Here is a 20,817-nt window from a genome sequence, read left to right on the forward strand (position 1 = left end):
ATTATTAATACTGTAAAACATGTTTTGTATGATGATTACATAAAATGATTACCAACCAACAGCTATTATTGTAGATTTTTATAAGTTTCAAATCTAAAGATGTTTCCAAATTATTAGTCCTCTATATATATACTTATAAATAAAATGACAAGCACATCATTTATCGAAAATTAGAACAGAAATGTAGTGTTAATACCTTAATAATATGTTAATATCTTAATACATTTATGTTTTTATATTGCATGAGTTTGGTTTAAATCGCATGTGATAACCACACAAATAATACAACACAATATAAGAGGTTGAATTACAATTATACGGATAACACTAAATCCAAAAGAAGAGGTTGAATTATAATTATATGGACAACACAAAATCCATAAGAGTTTTTGTTTTTATTTTTTTGTTTTTGTTTTTTTGTGTATAAAATGTTTGGCCTATAAATTTTTTATATAAATTACTTATAAAATCATGTTGTACTTAATTATTTGTTTTTTTATGATATATTCTTTCATTATTTGTAAAAATAAAAACAAATGGGGAAAAAATTATGCTGTGCTGTATTTCAGTTTCACATATTTAAACATGTACTTAACAACACTGATTTACATATATAACTACGGATGTAAACCATCAATTTTTTTAAGAGGCCTGAGACACGACTACGATTAAGAAATATGCACAATTATAAACATTTACAGAGATATATTTGCAAAAAGACCTAAACACAACCAGATAAGATGAAATTAGCACAAACAAGCATCCAGAGAGAGTTACAGTCAAGTTGACAGAACAAATTTAGGAAACATAAAACATTCAATAGACATCAAGCACATCCTCAATCTCCACAACTAGCAAAGAGATTTAAAAACCACTAACAAGAACTAAAACTAGGATGAAGACTTCAACCATGCTCTCCTCCGGCGATCTCTCCGGTCAACTAGTTATCTTCTGCATAGGCTTGTTCCGCTATCGCCTGCTCGGCCTCTTGCACCTCCTTCTCAGTCTTCTTTCCTTTCTTTGACTTATAGTACACACTCATGAATGTACCAACGGCACCGTACTTGTGGCGGCAATTGTCGTAGAGTTCTCCGTCGAACATTCGCCAGAAGTTCTTTTCAGTGAGTTCAGAGACAGCGTACTGTGGCTGGAACCCATGGTTTTGGATCAAGAACTCCTCAAGCCGACGAACGGCTTCAGAGCCATTGAATTCTTCGCCCCTCAAGACAGGGCCTGGGGCATAGTACACCCCAATGTCAGTGAACATTTGAGCATTGTTTGTGTCACCTTGGCGACGGTGTAGTTCGAATCCTGGCTCTGGGTAAATCATTGTTTTCACAGGGAGCTTGTAGAGGCGATGCGGGCAAAGCCAGATGGGGTACACCTGAAGAGGACAAGAACAAATGAAAAACTTAATCACCATCAACATCATGGAAAGCAGGTATTTCAAGACACGGAAGACGGCGTACCTCCATTTCCCTATGAACAAACTCGAGTGAATCGCCGACTTTGTAAAGAGGAACCAACAAATCCTGAATCACATGCATATCATGGTAATAGTTTCGGATACCTTCACCCTGAGTGGCCTTGAGCAGTGAGACCTTCGGAGGCATCAACCACCCCATGGTCCACCGGAACCACCACTGGTCACCGAATGGCAGAATGAGCTTACCTTCCCAGTACATGGACCTTGTGTGCCTGTGGTAGTATTGCCGTGTGGGAATGTATTCCACGAACTCACCCCTTGTAAGTGCAGTCTGGCAATGCTGGTAAAACCAGGTTTTAAACCACCATCCAACTTCATTGATGACATTACCCTTTTGCTTGGCTTCCTCCTTGGAAGCATATTTCCCGGTCATCATCACCCCCTCAGTCGGAGTATAGATCATTGCTTCAACGAAATCAGGAATTTTCGCTGGGTCACCATCTCTAGGTGCGAAAGAATCAGCATACGCCTGTGCAAGCTCCTTCAAGTTTCCCCTCACCGGCTTGTAAGTCAACTTCATGTACTCCTTGATTGGTATAAGCTTGATCTCCGCAGAAACTAGAAGCCCAATGGTTCCTTGTGACCAGGGCACAGCATAGAAAAGATCAGAATATTCATTATCCTTTGTAGCTCTAACAACACGACCATCTGCAAGCACGAGTTCCAATGCGACCACAGTGTCTGCAAAAAGGCCATAAATATGCGAGCTTCCTTCGATTCCATAGCCATTGATGAGACCACCAACTGTGAGATCATCGAGTTCTGCAACAACAGCTAAGGAGAGATTCATTGGCACTGTTGCCCTGCTGATCTGGCCCATATTAACAAGAGGCTCAACCTTCGCAATCATTCTCTCTTTGTCAATCTCAAGAATATTTCTGAATGCCGCAAGATCAACCTCAAAATGTCTAGCACGCTTGTAATCAACATTGCGCATGCCAACGGCAATATATGGTTTCCTTGCAGTGCAAACAAGTCCATCTTTCTTTGGGTTCCTTTGTTTAAGACGATTAACAACCTTCTTGACATTCTCATCATGTTCCTTTTGGCGACGCTTGAATGATTTCATTTCAGATCTCATGTCGCCAAGATATAACAATAAGTATACAGTGAATGAGATGGGAAGGACAACAAAGATAACAACTATCCATCGAAACTGGACCAGGTAATCAACCAACACCTTCTTTCTTTTGGGGCGGAGAGGAGTGTAAAGATCCGACATGGCATAAATCAAATGTTCTGATAAAGAAAAAAAAAACAAAGAAATAGCTTTATGCACATGCTAATAGTTCAAATTGCGCGAATATTGATGAACAGTTCTAGAAAGAAACTCGATCTTCTAGTTTAAGACAACTCAAATATTTTCACACTGAAGACAGTAAATTCATTTTCAGAAACTTAGTTAAAGCACCCACAAATTATCAATAAAGAAATTCAATCATTCACATATACATAATTAAGAAAGTCTATAGTGAATCCATAAAGCCAAAGTAGGGACCAACAAATAGAAGTGCACAAGGCCAAGTTAGAACTTTGAGAGAATCATAACAGTTAAAACTAATCTGAGGGATCTTCCATTTTTTTCTAGGGGAACACAAGACTCTGGTCTAGAGAGAAAAACACTTTGGAAGAATCAAAGCAGGACACTGTGTATCACACGCAACATAAAACAAAACAAAGATACAGGCATATATTTTTTTTCATGCCCTTCATTGAGGACATACTTACAACAAATGGTACCATGCTGTATTCAAATATAATAAAGATCATGAGGGTCCTTGATACTTCTAAGCGTTGGAGGTATTATAAAAATAATCACATGTTCTATTTCAGGTCCATGAGGGCTTCAGCGTCAGGATACAGCTATAATTTTAGCCCGACAGAACAATTAAATGCATTTATAAGATTTTGAAAAACAGAAGGTACAGAAGGAATCACAAGCTGGGCCAGCCTTAGCATATGGACCAATGTGAAGAGCAGAAAATCAAACATAAAAATAATTATTACTGATTTCTGACCTATAGAACATGGCAAATATTCAGGACTGTCTAAGGACCCAAGTTGTTCATCTTGAGCCCACATCCAACTCGTGTCTGATCTCAGTCAAGCTTGTTTGATTATAAGCAAGCCAAGCTTGAACATACCCAACTCTTTCAATAAGATTCGATAAGGATAGATTACACATAAAGCACAAGTAATTATCATACAATTGTAATTTGTACAAGCATTTTCTTGTCAATTTTACTTTATTATAGGTTTAGATATATATATATATAAAGAGAAAAGAAAGAGGTAACTTTTCAACTTTAACTTTATAAGGGTTTAAGTAAAAAAAAAAGTTAACCCTAAAATCTAAAACACACTCCTTATCTCTTCTTAATCTCAAGTTTTCTTCTTCGGTTGACTCAAGAGTCACCTTCCCCATCACCAGAGCAGTCACCACCTCATTTATCCCATTTATTCACCATCACCTTAAATTTTGCCAACAAAAAAACTGAAGTTACTGAACTCCTAAAAATCTCAACTTTAGAGAGCAAGGACTCAGTCCTTTCTTCCATCTCTAGATTCTCTACAAATCTAAGAATCACACTCATCCATTGACCACTAAACGAAGCATCTATTTCTCATATAAAGTAAACAAACTCGCCGCCTTTCATCCGACCAAACATCAGGAAAGAAAGTATATGAAGCAACAATCAAGTACTAAGAGAGTGACTAAACCAAACACTCAAAAAGTGGTTTAGTTCTCACCAAAAACTAAAGGAACGCAATTTTTAACATAAATAACAGTAAAAAAACATGCACAGATTTAAACTTCAATACAACAAGTAAATCAAGCAAAATAATCGCTAATAAAACCAGAGCACGAGATTTAAGCCAAACACTGAACTGAAGAAAACCAACATTCGAAAAAGAAATCTTAGTGAAAAATGCAAACAAAAATAGAGAAAAAAAAAAAAAAATCAACTTTCTCTTTTTCACAGATCCACTTAATCTCACATTGTTCCCCAAACTTATAAACCCCCAAAATAAAGATCCAAATATACAAATTTTAGAACCAAATCACAATCCAAAAAAATAGGGAAATCATCAAGGAAAAGAAAAAAAGAAAAAAATCTCAAATCCCTATTACCTCCCAGAAAAGCAGCCCGGATCCGACGAGGGGAAGCCTCAAAAGGCTTCAAAACAGAAAGGCAGATCAAAAACAAAAGCAAACCATCGATTCTTATACAAATCGAAAGCAAGATGCAAGATGGGATCAAAGCTTTGTTGGGAACCACGTGAAACCCGAATTTTTTATAAACAAATTCATACTATATTCAGAGTTTCGATGAAACCAAAGCATTTCTTCATTAAAAAAAGGGAACAAATCGAAACCCTAGGGTTTCCAAAAGACGCCATTAGCGTGGAAGCAATACCTCAGTGAAGGAGTGAAAGCTCGTCGTCGTCGTCGTCGGTAAGCTCACCGGTGAGCGGTGACCGAACTCGGAATCTGAAAAGGGTGGAAGAGAACCTTTGAGAGGTTTAAAAAAAAGAGATTTGACAATATTCGAAAAGGCCCTTTATATTTTAAAATTATAATGAAGTCCTTCAATGTCACTTTTAGTTGTATTTTTTAAAAAAATTCAAACATTTTTTAGATTAGCCCCTGGTATTTAAATAATTATATTTAGCGTAAAAAAATCATTTATCATTTTTTTTTTACAAAAATGGAACAAACGGCAGATACTTACACCAGAACACATATACGATCATTTTGTGTATGTTTTGGGGTTTGAATAATCTTTTAAACAAACACCCTATCTTATTTCAAGGACCCAGTATCAATAGATCATGATGGTAATTATTTATAATTTTGTTTTGGTTTTTACATTATACTAAAATTTATTTAAATCTCTGAAGCATATAATTTTTAAATTTATTGGAGAGTACTTTTAAGTATATCAATTAATTATATTGAATAAAAATCATAAAAGTATATGATATAGTTCTTAATAATAAATATATTATCCAATCTTTTTTTTATCAAAACAGTCCAATGGTAAAGTATGGGAGTCTCACATAGCATAGTGGTTAGGTGTTTAAATTTAGTTTTACACGTGATAAATAATATAAATAATGTGATTTGTTAATTTTATTAAAAAAATAAAATACTTGGAGATATGAATTTTTAAATAAATCTAATAATATATCACCCAATTTAAAAAGTAGAAAAAAAAACTATAAAATCAAATTAAGAACTAAGAGCCTGTAAATTATGTTGGATTTTCTTTTTAGGAAAAAATATTATCTGGGATTTTGAAATTTTCTTTAATGTCAAATATGGCAGTGAGAAAGACTCTGATATTGCTGGAGAAAAGGACTGGATTATTTTTTCCAAACAAAAGTTAGGGACTTTAGTGGAATTTTGGTAAGCAAGCTAGCATTATTTCCTAAAAAATGCTTGCATTTAATACAAGAAAGGTACTTGAGATGGTTAGTTAAGTATTAATCAAATTGCAGGTGGCAATGTAGCATCAAAGACCCTTTTTTTTCATCAATGAATACAAAAAAATTTTAAAAAGAAACTTATCCATATTTGTTTTAGTATACTATTTAAATTCTAAAAAAATATATTGGCAATAAGTGAAACTTATTTTACACTATGAAATACATGTTCCCTCTTTATTCAATACTTAGATTTCATCCTAATTGCTCTATATTTGCAAGCTAAACTAATTAGATTTTTAAATTTTAAAAGTTTTCGTTGTTAGTAGCATACTTCTATTTTCTCATTCTCAAACTCTACCTAACTTTTTGTTTTTTATCAAATATAAACAAGCTATGTTAGAGGTGTACTAGGAGTTGGTTTCTATTTTCTCATTTTCAATTTTAGAAAATTTTTTATCTACTCAAATTTTTTTTTTTTTTACGGTGAAGTTACTATCTCAACACAAATATACTCTCATTTTACATGACTGACGTTTAACCCGTTTTATTAATAAACATACAAACACTCTACGTAAAAAAATTAATTAGTTCATATTTTCAACCTATTCAATTTTTTTCATTTTATTTAAATTAGATTTTTATATGCTTATTTTTTCTCTCTCATAGCTTAGATTTTTTTCCACATTCTTACTATATTTAAATTAGATTTTGTATTCCTTCCCGTTTGCTTAGATTAGATTCTTATTCACTTACAATTCTTCTCAAGATTTCTACTGGCACATTACCTCAAATCAACCGGATAGATTTTTTTTTTTTTTTATAAAGGCTACAAGCGTTGGAACACAGGGACGAACATGTGGGGGAGCCACGCTCACCACCGAACCGTGCCCTCACCTTGCATGAGATGGGGATCGAACTCGAGGAGCCACGCTCGACATTCGAGGCGAACACTCTACGCAAGAGACCCAATGGCAATAGACCAAATGGTCGTTGGCAACCGGATAGATTTTTACTCCTATACTTGTGTGATAACAAGAAGATAATAAATAAATAAAACATAATTAAAAAAATAATTAAAAAAATAAATATTTGGCTTCAATAAATACACTAGTAATTGCCCAAAATCCCTTGAAAGTTTTCCTTATGCAGACTTGACTCTCTTAAAATTGGGTATTCCAAAAAAGATCTTTTTTTTATAATGTACTTTCAGTACTTCAAACATAAATATAGCTGACATCGACAGAAATGATCGTTAGTTTTAAACGAAAACACATAATATTTAATGAGAAGGTCAAATATTAAATATAAAAAATAAATATTAAAAAGTAAAGTTAAACTCAAACTATAATCATTAAGCAAGAGGTAAATATTATAAGATAAAATAAATTGATTGAGTGAAATTGTTAAAAAAAGTGTACTTATAAAAAAAGAGGATCGTCTCGAAAAAAATTGAATATCAGATGGATTGTTTGTGAAGTTTTAAAACTTTTAGGAGCTTAAAGTAATTTTCTCATAAATATATAAAATAAAAAAAAACATAGGAAAAAAAACTTAACACAATAAAAAAATGGATTTTTGGAAAGAACAACAACAAAGAGAAGAAAAAAAAATGTAAAAAAAACAAAAGTAGAATATATTTTGCATATGAAAGTTATGGCATTACATCTCACTCTGCAAATAACCAAAACAAAGTACCTTTTGGTCAATTTCCAACAATAAAAAATTAATAAATAAATAAAAAGTTCTCATATTTAAGCACGATGATAAAGTCACGGTGGGTCCCAGTCATGCTGGCACTCACGTGATCATGCTGTATATCTTGTGGGCCCATGCAGGCGATACAGTTGTCGAGGATCTTTGATACCTTTTGTATTAGATCTCGATCACAGCCGTCCGTTCTTGGATTCCGTCATCCAGGACCATTCGTTGAAATCTCTCCATCCGTAATATGCGCCATCGTTGTCGTTTGTGATTTGAGTTGATTTTTTATTTTTCATATAAATCCTTATTTTATTTTATTATATATATATATTTTTTAATAACAACCAAAACATAATCTAATGGTTTCCTACCTTACTTGGGAGGTCTCAAGTTCATTAATATGATCAAATAATTCATTGTTCAATAATAGAGATGTAATCCTCTTGAATAATTGATTATTCTATTTTGATGATTATTTGACTAGGACCCGAAATAATGAATTATTTAAATATAGGACAATATGATTGGGCAGGAAGACACCTTGATAATGAATGGACAATTACGAATTCAAAACACTAAACTCGTGATTATATAAGTACTAATCATTCATTGTGGATTCCCTGGGGAAAAAAATTATATTCTCTACTCTTTTAGATTTAGATTTACTATATGAGATTATAATCCCTGATATTTTATATTGAGTATATGTGACAGATTATCATTGTCCCCAAATATTTAGCCAATCTTACATAATTAATAAATCAAAGATCATTAAGCTAGTGAAAGTAGAGCATCAATATACTTAATTATTTGGGACCACTTGCTGTCATTGGTCCAAAAAATAAATAAATAGATGGAAATATAATAAATTAGAGTTGATTTAAGCAGACGAGTGGACACTGTGGACTTGTAACCAAGAAAATTTTAAAGGAAAATAACAAATATCAAATATAATATTTTACCAAATATTTTGGAAGTATTTGGAAATTGGAATACAATTTTTGGCTGCATGATGAATGGGTGAACAGTAAAAAGAGTCCTTCTGGTGATAAGCATCTTTTATTAAACAAAGCATATCACATCATGCAAATGCACTACAACAAATTCATTGTTTAAAAGCATTGAATAAACTAAAACTGTGGTGCTGATGATATGGTTTTATTAAATTTCCTTCTTTCTAATAAAATAAAGGCCGTCCAATTGACATAAAAATATAGATAAACATAAATAAATGAATTAATTTACAAAAGCTCAGAAAATGAGAATATAATCCCATCTGAATTAAAGACAAGTGACTTGTAGATTAGATCAACAATAGTAAATATAAGTTACCCCACAACTACTTGTAAAATTTTATAATTGATTTTCAATAAACAACAAAAGATTTTTATTATAATTTTTTTAAATCAGATATATTAAAATTAATCTGGTCAATTTTAAATTTAATCAAAAATAGGTGTTTTATAATTGTGTTAGGTAAAATTTTTATACCATAGTTTTTGAAGTACAAAAAATTTATGAAATCATGCAGTACTCCAACTTTATTTGCAAAACAATTGGGTGACCAAAAAAAAAAAAATTGTGCTATACTGTATTTTAAATTTTCTTATATTAAGCAAACCCTAGAAGTTCAATTGACAAAATAAAAAACTTATAAATCCAAATATTGCATATCAGTCAAAATAAATAAATAAATAAATAAAAAGTGAAATACCACAAAATAACCACTAGTCCAATATCAGCACAGGATGATTGAATCATTATTTATTAAAACAAGTAAAAACAAATAGAGAAAATTCAGCAGAAAGAAGACTCTCAAGAAAAGCACAAATAATTCCAATTAAAAAGTGCAAGCCATAACTTCACCATGCACTTCTTGATTCTATGTCTGAAAGAGATACTATTTTGTACTACAACACTTGCAAACTTATAATTATAATAAAAAATGAATCAACCCTCAAGACAACAAAGACATTGAACTGATTGATCATCACTAAAATAACCAAAATAATTCCAATTAAAAGTGCAGGACCAATTTCACAATGCACTTCTTGTTTCTGTGTGTGAAAGCTTATAAGCATAACAAAATTAACAAACCCTCAAGACATTGATCAAATAACCAAAATAATTCTTAAATAGGAAAATGCTAGAAAATCATGAAGATCAACCAATATGACAAGATAGATAAAAAAAGAGGACAGTAAATCGAATTTCATTTGTGAATTTTTGTATATGAAGATGGAGTAATGAATACAAGGGATAATCGGGTAAAAAAAAAAAAGAGAAGGACGAAACTATTGCCGTGGCAAGCACATCCTCTGCTATAGAACCGAATTTACAATAGAGATAGAAGGCACACTTTAGAACCTCTATCTATGTGATGCTAAAAAGTAATTGGAGGAAAAGAAGAATACCTTGAGTTTTGAGGTGGGGATAGAATCAACTATCAAGGATTGAAGAAACTTGAACCGCCAACATTAATCGAAATCAGCACAGCTACACTTGTAACCACCGCAAGCCATACTAATGTTGAATCTGCAGAGCAGAAAAAAATGAAAAGAAATTGATGAGCATGGATGTGTATAGTGTGACAACATCTTGGATAGAATGGGTGAAGGTTTGACTGCCTCATTACCTATGAAGCCTCCAGCAGTGTTCTCATTTTCGAGGAGTGAATTGTCAGTGTTGCTTCCGAGTGGTGTTCTTGGTCTGGTGGTTGTTGGAGATTTGGAACCTTCGAAGACTTTGAAATTTGATGTATCGGACGCTACTATGCCTTGAAATTCCTCACTTACAAGAAGAGCTGCTAGAACATCCATGAATGATTCTCTCTCTGTTTCACCAGAGCCATCAATTTGACTTTGCTCAGATGTGCTACTTATGAGATCACCATCTAATTCATCATCAGATGCATCTGTATCAACAAATTTCATTCCTGAGACCTCATCCTCTTCGTCCTCAACATAGGCTTTATATGTTAACCGGAGTAATATTTCTCCAGATGGTTGCTTCTTGAACAATTGCCATCCTCCTTGAAGAGAGACAATTTTGTCTGTTGGTACTGTATCTTTAAGAGAACCCAACTCAACCTAAATCAATGAATTTGGTATGACATAAGATATACACGCATAGTGGAAAAATAAAAACTAAAGGCATAACAATGGATATAAGTCCACCAAAATGAGCCAAGTCTTATGGAGCCAAGGATCAGTTTTTTAAGCAAAGGCAGAGCCTCAAAAATCAAAACAACCAAAATGAGATTTTTTTTTCTTAAAAATATGATGCATGCTGTATACAATTCTGCATTTATTCATTTGCTTTCAAGCATTCCAGAAAACCAAGGAATTTATGTTATCAATGCAAGTCATCAAAAAGTAATTGAATTAGCAATTCCCTTGCCCTTAATATCTATAAGTACTATGTCATAACTTCTAACAGTCAAAACAGAATATCATTTCTGAGTACAGTATTCACTAGAAGTGAGAGAAGTGCCTTTTTAAGCAAACAGTAAGCAGTCTCACAAGATGTCCCACTACTGACAATCTGTAGTAAGTGCTTCCCAATAATTACAAAGAAAAAAAAAGTGCTAAAAAATTGCAGGTGTGAAGCTGATAAAAAAAACTCAATGTGTCCGAGAACATATCAGACCTACAAAACAATACTGAAATCAAATATGAATAGGAACAAAATTTTTTTTTAAAAATAACCTCACATCTGATAGACGCATATATATATTATTCATAGTGATGTTTGTGCAAATAATACAAAAGATATTATATACCTCTCCAGTGCCTATATTGAAGTCAGTAAAGCCAAATGAGTCTTTCACTTCAAGTTGCAACTGCTGCTTTCTAGGATTTGTTACTAGCAAATGAAAATCCTGCAGCCATAAAAATGTTTGATTAAGGCTAATCAAATGTAAAAACTTAAATAATTTAAAAAGTAGAGTGCTGGCAAGCAAATCCAGGACCAGGCTCCATCTGAGAACGGAGTTAATTTTAAAAACTCAACTTCAAAAGCAATTGTAGAAAATCTGCCATGCTAAGGGTAGGCAAAACACTATGCCGAGGCATTTATTGATTCAAAGTTCAAGCCAGGACCTTTTCAGGACAGATTTTCAAACAACACCCCCATGTACACCCTTATTTTTATGCAAAATACAGATTCAACTAACTTTACTCGAAAAACATTACTTGGTTCCAAATTGGCTCTCCAGGTGGTCCAATGACTGTTGTCTGACTGTTCTTCTTACTACGAATTACTTGATCACCCAGCCTTAGAACAACATATGGATCTGTTTTCCCTGTCAAGACAAACAGGCACTTGAGGATGTAACCATGGCATCTGAAGTACATAGCAAATAAGGCGGCAGCACTGAAAAGGAGAAATTTTGCAAAATGACAACTTTCAACAAAGTTGATATAAATAAGGGACCTAAACAAATTCCATTTGTTTTAAATAGAAAGGCAGCTAGCTGTTAGAATACAAACCATTCTACATATAATAGAAGAAGTTCAGTGACTGGACATCTAACAAATGGACAAGCAATGGCTTTGCATAGATCATGTTAGCACAGTAGAGGCAACTATAATCAAGCAAATAGGCGAAAAACAAGCAATTACCAAATATGACATAAGCAAGTTTTCGAGCATCTACTAGGGTGACAGATAACTCTCCAACAAAATCTTTATTTCCTTCCTTATTTGCATCTGTTCTAAAATTATCAGCAACTGGACCAAGAGCTGTCCCTTTTTGAAAATCAAGAACAATCTTCTTTGGACGCACAAAGAGCAGTGGCAGATCTTCAGTGAGGAGCTTGGTCAAAAACCTAGTAAGAGATAGCACATAATGAGTATTTTGCATGCATCCAAGAAAACTCTTGAGAAGCTTCAGAATCCATATAATGTGGCAAGATCAATAAAAGAACAGCACTAATAGCAAGCAGGAGACAATAGTGAAAAGGTAAAACCCATCTTAATTAATCACAAATACAAAGGCTAAAAGATGCAGAAACCTCATATATAGCACTTGAATAATGGAAATTTTCAAAAAAAACACCAAACAGAAAACAAATAGTAGACCCTGCAATAATTAATTGCCAGTAAGCCACTTTCATCCAGCCCATAAATAGCACAGGATGAACTAAAGAACTATAACTACCACATATACTAATAACAGAGATCATCCAGAAAATGCAAGTGATTTCAGTTAGAAATCCATTCTCCAGCAAACTTGCAAGACATCATATACTCTCCAAGTTTTATCATGGCATGGTGCCTTTTCCCTACAGAAAACACAACATCCTAGAGGTAACATTATAATAATTAACTAACATCTTCCAGTCCTCTCATGTTCAAAGAAAAGTCATTCAACAAATCTCCAAGCTGCCCAAGGCAATATTATTCTATAGTGTTGGCAAGATAATGCAAAGAGGTATGCATGAATATTGAAGGTCAAATGAGAAGAACAGGCACTTAAAAGATTTAAAGAATATGCAAAGAAGTGGGAATGAGATCACTTACATCGAAAGCACAGGAATTGCTGGAGAAGACAAGCCAATCGCATGCAGAGAAGAGTAACACTAACATCAGTAAATAATAGAAGTTACAGTTGGATATGTAGAGCAGATCAAATAATAGAGAGAAACATTAGGCCTTCCATAACAATTAGTTTATTATTTGATACATTAAGAAGAACAAACAAATTAAAAGTATCCTTGAAAATTGAAAAAAAAAAAAAGCAAAATAGATCAAGTATAACCCAGCTGGTAATAAGTTAGAGAAAGTGGTCTGCCTACAGTTAACCCTGCGTGGTATGTAAAGAACCTGAAAGTGTTAGAACAAATATAATTTACATTGGATAGGCCAAGGTTCTCCATTAACTCAACATTCTCCACAAGGCAGGCTCTGAGATTGAAATTATATTAATTTATGCATATGACCAAATAGATAAAGCAATCATTGATCTTCCCATATGCATCAAGTAATGCACAACTCAAAGCAAATTTGTTTTCCACTGCAGTCACCAGCATTATTGTTGAGCATAAATTTTACTGCCTAATGACACCCTCTCCAGAGTCTGGGTGATGACACTTTAATCTAGAGTTATGAAAATCTTGGCTAAGTTGGTTTAAGGTTTAGCCGGAAACTTTTAAGGGGTTGTTTGGATCGGCTTATTTTAAACCCAGAAGTGCTTTTTTATAAATTAAGCACTTATTGGTTTTAAAAAACATGTTTGTTTGGGCTTTTGGGCAGAAGCAAAAGCTGTGAAAAAAACTGAAATTAAGCTTTTTTTTCATACGTTGGCCACCAGGTGCTTCTCAGAAAAGCACTTCTGAGAAGCTATTTTTGGGGGTGTAAAAGTACGAAATTAGCCTTGACAAATGAATAATTCCCTCATTATTTCTCTCTCAACATATATTAGATAAATTTCATCCAAATTAATCGAATATATGTGAATATGTGGAATGGTTAGAGCTTGAGTGATATGCCAGTTTTTTTTTTCTTTTATTTTTTATTTTTAATTTATATTTCATAAAGTGCAGCGAATAACCGAAAAGTAATAACCAGAAACTGCAGCAAATAACCAGAAACTATTATGAATAACTAGAAACTGCAGCGAATAACCAGAAACTGCAGCCCATTTTAGTAATTTGCCATCTCCAAAAGTGTTTTTACAATTCTACATCCAAACAACTTCACACATATAAAAGCACTTCTGCATTAACCTATCAAAATATAAAATACAAAAAAAACACTTAACTTACTCTGAAAAGCATTTTTTTTAAAAGTACTTCTACAAAACTTAAAAAAAACACTTATATAAAAAGGCAATCCAAACAAGGCCTATATGAAGTTGGACAAAATTTGATTTAATTAATAATAATTAAAATAAATAGTTTAAGATTAAAATTATACTTTTGTAATTAATGAGGATGTTTTAATACCAATAATTTTTTAATGCTATTCACATAATTAATTAAATTTCGAAAGAAATTAAAAAAAAAAAGATTCATTTGCTAACTTAAGTTATCCTTGGGTGCTTGAATGAAGGTGGTGGAACATCCTCTAGTATAACCCAGGTTATCCCCCAAGACCCTCATGGTGAACAAGTCAAAAGAGTCTTATCATAAGTTAACCACTCAATTTACTATTTACAGTTGATTGAGTCAAGCATAATAAAATCAATACTACAGCCATGAAGAAGACAACATTTTACTGTAAACATAATAATCACCCCCAATTTATATTTACAGTTGATTGAGTCAAGCATAATAAAATCAATACCACAGCCATGAAGAAGACATTTTATTTCAAGGAAAACCAAATCAAGATCATCAATTGATACTTACCCATGAGATTGAACAACCGAAATGGTGATAATTCGAATTTGATCTTTGGAAGGGAAACAAACGCCCACGATACAGCTCCTACCCACGGTTCTGTTGGTATTAACCGAAGCTTGACCCACAATTCACCGTCTATATCAAAATCGCGAACCCCAACAGGTACACTTATAGGGATGATACCAAATTTCAGAGAAAGGGACAACAACATCCGAGCACCACCTGTATAGCGAAGGCCAATCTGATACCTGTCATTAAGAAATATAGATATGCGTTAGTTTCGTGGCGTAGAAAAGAAAACTTTTCATTATCTTAGGTACGAAGAATTCACATTCTTTGCTAACACGAGTTTTTCAGAATATGCCCATTCAGAAAAGCAATTAAGAACAGTAAATTATCTACTTAAATATCATGATAGCAGTTGGTAGTACTATAATACGGACAAGAGAATATTAAGAAGCAAAAAGAAGGAACTAACTGAAAATCATGAACAGCTCATTGTCACCATGGAAGGTTCTTAAATAAGAAAAGTTCACTTTTTTTTTTCTAAAATGAATTCAGAAGAATATGTCCACTCAGAGAAACTTACTGAAGATCATTAACTCGACGAGAGGTCCGACGCTCAACATTGCGAACAGACAGTGGCTCATCCCCAAGCGAGAACTGCTTAATCTCAACCCGCTGCACATAATCCGGCTTCTTGAGGTTGTCGATCACCGGCTGAAGCAACCCAATGATCCAATTCTCAATCCCACCTCTATACACCTTCCACAACTTCCCCAACACCATGTTCACCCATTCCACCGATTCCTTTCTTTGCAAATCCTTGTCAAAAAACAAAGAGAAACTAGTCGGCACCTGAGGCCACACATCAGGCTTCACTTGCCGGCCAGGCTTGTTCCTCTTCCTCGACGTCCAGAGCTTATCAGAAACAACACCAACCAAGAAAAAGAACACAAAGAATCCAACAATGTTCCGGTTTATCGGCGGCGAAGGAATAGGATGAATCACACCAAGCTGAGTCCTCAATTTCCCAACCATAGGATCCTCTTGAAATCCCGTGAAATTGGAAGCCACCGGCACCTCCTCCTGCCGGCCCGATTCCTCATACTCAAACTCATCAGCGAGATGCTTAGCAACAAGAATCCTCTGCGCTTTCGCCCCTTTCCGAGCAGACCTCAAGAAATCAACAACCACGCGCTCAGAACTCCGATTATCGGAAGGAAGCACGCAAGCCCGGCAACCCCATCTGCACCTCCGGCGCACCGTAAACTCAGTCCCAGCTCCAATTCCTCTTCTACAAGAGAGAGCGCGAGAGAACGAGTCCTGGAACGCAACGGCAACCATTCGTGAGATCAGAGACGACGCTGGCCAAGATCCTACGGCCGCCAGCAAAGCTCACGCCGACGTAGACGGCGAACATGGAAGCCCAGCCAAGGCTAGGGTTCCGGCGAGCTCTCGGATGGGAAGTGGAAGGCTGAGAGAGAGCCATATGAGAGCGGGGGGCCAAAAAGGAAGAAATCCTTCATGCGCTGGCGATGAAGGACACGTGGCGAATTAGTGAACGTTGATTGAGGCCCACTTTGAACTTGGACGGTGGAGATCTTTTCATTGAGGATTCAATGGAGGAGAACTTCAAAACGAGTTCTTTTGACTGACTAACGAGAAAAAAAGAGTAAAAGTTTTCTTTCAGCACGCAATAAACGTGTAAAATAATTTTTATTAATATTATATTATGTGTGCTTGATTTTTTCGCTCGAATTTTAGTTTTTTAAAACTATTTAGTTTTTAAATATTAAATTACACGATTAAAATATTTTATTTAAGGAAAAATTAGTGATTTTAATTCTTTGGTATGAAAGTCAGAATTTCAACCAATTGAAAATGAAATGCTGATTTTGGTAAATAAATAAATATTTTATATTCAGAATCAAAATAAAATGAACATTTAAAAACAACAAATCAATGGCGGCAGAATAATTTTAAACATATTTGATTATTGAAATAAATAGATACTCATTATTATTTTTTAAAAAATAAATATAAAATATTTGATCCATTAAGAAAAAAATACTTATCCTCACAAGATTATTAGATTGAAAGGTTTAATGAAAATAAAAAAACAAAAACATGAACTAGTCCTGCATTAATTACTCCAAATCAATCTAAAGTTTTGTGATTAAACCATGAATGCATATGCACATAAAATACAACAAACAATTAGTGAAATATATGAAAAAAAAATGTATTGATGCAATGTTCAGAGAAGTGGAATAGCAAGAAGAAGAATCAAAAGAATAATTTGATATAGCAACTACAACTTACATTCAACTTGATTCTCTATGGTGAAAACAGAGACTCCAAGAACTCATCAACATAAGCAAGACAAGGCCAATGATCAGTTCTGATTCGAATTAGTGTCGAAACATTGCCGATTTCCATCTGAAACAATAAATGGAACCTGGGTGGTAGGAATACTAGAACAAGAAACATGCCCATGCTCTTCTTACTTATAATGGCAGGGGGGTTCACTGAATCATGTTCATCCTGAGTGTACTCTAGTTGAAGAGTCTGTTTGTCGGAATAGGGCACCAGAGCATTAGCATCATTGCCAGTGAATTCCGATGAGTCTTCAATCCATACAACATCTCTGAGTATTCCGTTAAGCTTGACGGAGTTCACAAGGGTGTCACCAATGACAGCAACAACAAAAGGAGACAAGTGTTTTTCAACAGCATTGATCAATGAATCAGGATGTTCTTCTAAAAGTTTAACAGATCGGGTCCCGCTTATTGCTGCAGCTCCTTTACCTCCACTCAAGGGAAAGGTTTCTCGTCCCGTATTAGCAGAATTGCCACAAGCTTCCCACAAGGCATGAAACAGATCGAAGTAATAGACTGGTAGCTCGTCTTTGCTAATGTCAGGAGGAGCAATAGCCTGGAGAAACATGTCTTCAAGACCGACTGAGATACATTGTAGTGAACCGGAGATAATTTGGCCATTCTCTACATTTGCCTTGATGGCAACATCAATGAGACCGGGCATTGGCTCTCGGGGTTCCAATTCTATAGTTACTGAAGCTTGGATGCTTGAATCTTTCTCAAAACCACTTCCAATAGGTACTATATCAAGCCCCGCTTTGGAAGGTTGGCCAAGGAGAAAAGGGATACGACAGGGTGGGATTGATCCATATTTTGAAGTAGATGTAAAGGTTAGTGTGGTTGCATACAAGGCAGGCAACCCTTCCACCCCATCCGATCCCAGATCAGATAAATCAATTCCCCATATACGACTGAAAGGTTCAGCTTCGAAACTCAGAGTACAAGGTATCGTTATCTTAATTCCAGCCATGTGTCTGTAATCAGGAATACATGCAAAATGTTTCCGCAGAATTCCCACTATTTCTGCCACTTTTGAATCCATTACTCGAAGAGGCTCCGAAGGCAAACTGATTTTCTCAACATCCACTTCAGATTCCTCATTCGATTGCACAGATGCAGGAACAATGTCCCTGATGCCTTCAGAGTAACTAATTTCATTAGTAGTGCCCAAACTAGGTAGTGCTAGAGACCATGACTGTTTCACAAGCAATGAAGTCACCCGTCTCAGGTGTATGAAGGAAGTGACACCTGATATCTTCTTGAAGTCTTTAGAGTGCCGAGGGGATGGAACCTGGAAGAATGAACTTGAGTTGGTAGAAGGTGACACCGCCAGTAGTTGTTCACCAAGACTAAGTATATGCCTCAGCTTCTTCCCAGGAATACAAACAAGCATTCTCAAGTATATCCTGAGGTTACATTCACAGTAAGGGAAAGAAAAGTTTGATACTCTAATCAAAGAACAGAATGATCATTACCTCGCATTATCACGAACCTCCAAGTCAGGAAAGAACTGGCAAGTGAAACCGAGGAGCCGTGAGAGGCCATGAAACACTCTGGAGCTGTGGTGATGCATCAGCATCATTCTGCAAATACCCAAAACCTTACTCCCTTGTGACCATGACCTGAGACCGGCATCAGGGCCATGTTTCTCTGTAAGATAAACCATATGCCTGGTGAGCAATTCCAACAAACCACAAGGAGGTATCGAATCACTCTCGGCAATCCTTTCAAATATGGGGAAGCATGAGACCAACTGGTACCCTGGTTTAAGCTTGGGAAGCAACTGCTCATCGAATGTTTGGAGAAGCCATTCACCCACTTGTCTATGCACATTGCATTCCCATAGCCTGTCAACAAAGGCAGCGATCACAGGAACCAATCGAGGGTGCTCTAATGCCAGTTTCACAAACATAACCTGCAAATGTGAAATAATAGCAATGTAGCAACGACAACCAATCCACAAAAGCAATCTCCTTTCAAAAGAAAGTCACTACCTTTAGAAAGCAAAAAATGGTAGAATCAGAGATTGCAGCAGGAGCAACAGCAATTAAGAACTCATGGAATGCACGGAAGGCCACTGATGTCTCAGAGCTCCATGGCGGCAACCATTTGAACGCCGAAACACAGACCAATCCATCATTGAAGAGCTTCACCACCTCCGATTCACCTCCGTCACCCGAAACCTCCTCGCGAGCAGCAATGCAAGCAAGAGCATCAAGCTTCTTAGCTTTCAAAGCCAAAGGATCAAACACCAACGGATAGAAACACGGTGCTAATTCAGACAAAGAAACCTTCTCATCAACCAAGTGTTTGGAACCGAGAAGCCAATGTAGAGCAAGTAAACGAAAAACGAGTGGCATCTGAGCGTCTTTGGAGAGAAGAACCAGCCGGCGAGCAATGGCGAGTTCGTCTTCCCCAGTGAATGCATCTGAGAACCGCGCATAGAGCGTGAGAACGACATGGACGAGGACAGGGTCATAGGAGTAGATCAGTCCAGAGAAGCGCACCTTGAGGAGCGCGGTGACGGCCGGCACGCGGTGCTCCAGCGCGGCAACGATCCCCAGCAGCGCCGAGACCATCTCCGCCAAGGCGCAAGGGGTCAATGCCGGAGTCCGATCAAGCAAAAACGCCAGGACGCGTCGGATCTCCCTCAAATTTAGCTCCGTCGGGTCGCGATCATCGTCGGCCAAGGAGAACACGGACTGGGGGATGTTGAAGGGGAGGAGAGGGAGGGAGGTGGAGAAGAGGGGGAGAGGCGATGAAATGAGAGGGGAATGGACGATGTGGAGAAGGGTGGAGGCAAGGAGAAGGGCATAAGATTGGGAAGCGTGGGTGCGCTCGGATTGGGCTAGGGACCAGAGATGGCCGGCGGCGGTGGAGAGGAGAAGAGGGAAGGCGAGCTCAAGCTCACGTAGGCACTCGGCGGCGGCAGCCCGGGACTGGCGGTCAGGGCCGTGGTTGGGACGGTGGACGACGGCGAGCAAGATCGAGATCAAAGACTCCAACGGCGCTGTAGACGAGGGATCAAGCGGCGATGGGAGAGTGGTGATAAGGATGGCCGTGGCGGAGGCCACGAACTGGTCCTTGAGAGGAGGGGGAGGGTCCGGCGAGAGGAGGAAGGAGCGGAGGGAGTCGAGGAGAGGAGCGAGGGAGGAGAGGGAGGGGAAGAGGAGGAAGGAGGAGTCTTCGAGGAAGACGAGGAGGAGGGGTTTGACGGAAAGGGGGAAGTCGCGGCGGAGGAGAGCGGCAAGGGTGAGGTCGAGGAGGGGGAGAGGGAGCCATCGGAGGCGGCGGGAGGTGACGCCGGAGGAGAAGTCGTCGGCGAGGAGCTCGAAATCTTGGGGAGAGACGAGGGGAGGAGGAGGAGGAGGCTTGGTAGAGGATTGCTTCTCCATGATCCTTGGGGAAGGAGGGATTTCGAGGTGTGACGGTGAGAGCCAAGTAGTAGAAAAGTTTTATTTAATTATTAATGT

At 36.5% G+C, this 20,817-nt stretch overlaps 3 protein-coding genes across 5 annotated transcripts; all 3 read right to left on the minus strand.

The window, feature by feature from the left end:
* Nucleotides 1–708: 708 nt before the first annotated feature.
* Nucleotides 709–5,015, minus strand: LOC120260531 (delta(24)-sterol reductase-like). Its single transcript, XM_039268023.1, has 3 exons — nt 4,906–5,015; nt 1,470–2,725; nt 709–1,384 (listed from the first exon to the last, which is right to left on the minus strand). The coding sequence occupies exons 2-3, from the start codon at nt 2,706–2,708 to the stop codon at nt 941–943; spliced, it is 1,683 nt and encodes a 560-aa protein (XP_039123957.1). The 5' UTR covers nt 2,709–2,725; nt 4,906–5,015; the 3' UTR covers nt 709–940.
* A 4,799-nt stretch (nt 5,016–9,814) lies between these two features.
* Nucleotides 9,815–16,455, minus strand: LOC120264186 (tricalbin-3-like). The gene is made up of 8 exons (XM_039272020.1): nt 15,553–16,455; nt 14,970–15,211; nt 13,141–13,159; nt 12,241–12,446; nt 11,812–11,921; nt 11,400–11,498; nt 10,254–10,707; nt 9,815–10,153 (listed from the first exon to the last, which is right to left on the minus strand). Exons 1-8 carry the CDS (start codon nt 16,308–16,310, stop codon nt 10,065–10,067), a joined length of 1,977 nt encoding a protein of 658 aa, XP_039127954.1. The 5' UTR covers nt 16,311–16,455; the 3' UTR covers nt 9,815–10,064.
* A 47-nt stretch (nt 16,456–16,502) lies between these two features.
* LOC120264150 lies at nt 16,503–20,775 on the minus strand. 3 transcript variants are annotated; one of them, XM_039272019.1, is made up of 4 exons: nt 19,339–20,775; nt 18,820–19,259; nt 17,289–18,750; nt 16,503–16,621 (listed from the first exon to the last, which is right to left on the minus strand). In XM_039272019.1, exons 1-3 carry the CDS (start codon nt 20,737–20,739, stop codon nt 17,304–17,306), a joined length of 3,288 nt encoding a protein of 1,095 aa, XP_039127953.1. In that variant the 5' UTR covers nt 20,740–20,775; the 3' UTR covers nt 16,503–16,621; nt 17,289–17,303. The 3 variants fall into 3 exon arrangements, with proteins under 3 accessions (XP_039127953.1, XP_039127952.1, XP_039127951.1); XM_039272018.1 differs by having other exon boundaries at nt 16,526–16,617; XM_039272017.1 differs by lacking the exon at nt 16,503–16,621 and having other exon boundaries at nt 17,238–18,750.
* Between the last annotated feature and the right edge of the window lie 42 nt (nt 20,776–20,817).

The sequence above is a fragment of the Dioscorea cayenensis genome, chromosome 1, assembly GCF_009730915.1.
Source record: "Dioscorea cayenensis subsp. rotundata cultivar TDr96_F1 chromosome 1, TDr96_F1_v2_PseudoChromosome.rev07_lg8_w22 25.fasta, whole genome shotgun sequence".
In the NCBI taxonomy this organism is placed as follows: Eukaryota; Viridiplantae; Streptophyta; class Magnoliopsida; order Dioscoreales; family Dioscoreaceae; genus Dioscorea; species Dioscorea cayenensis.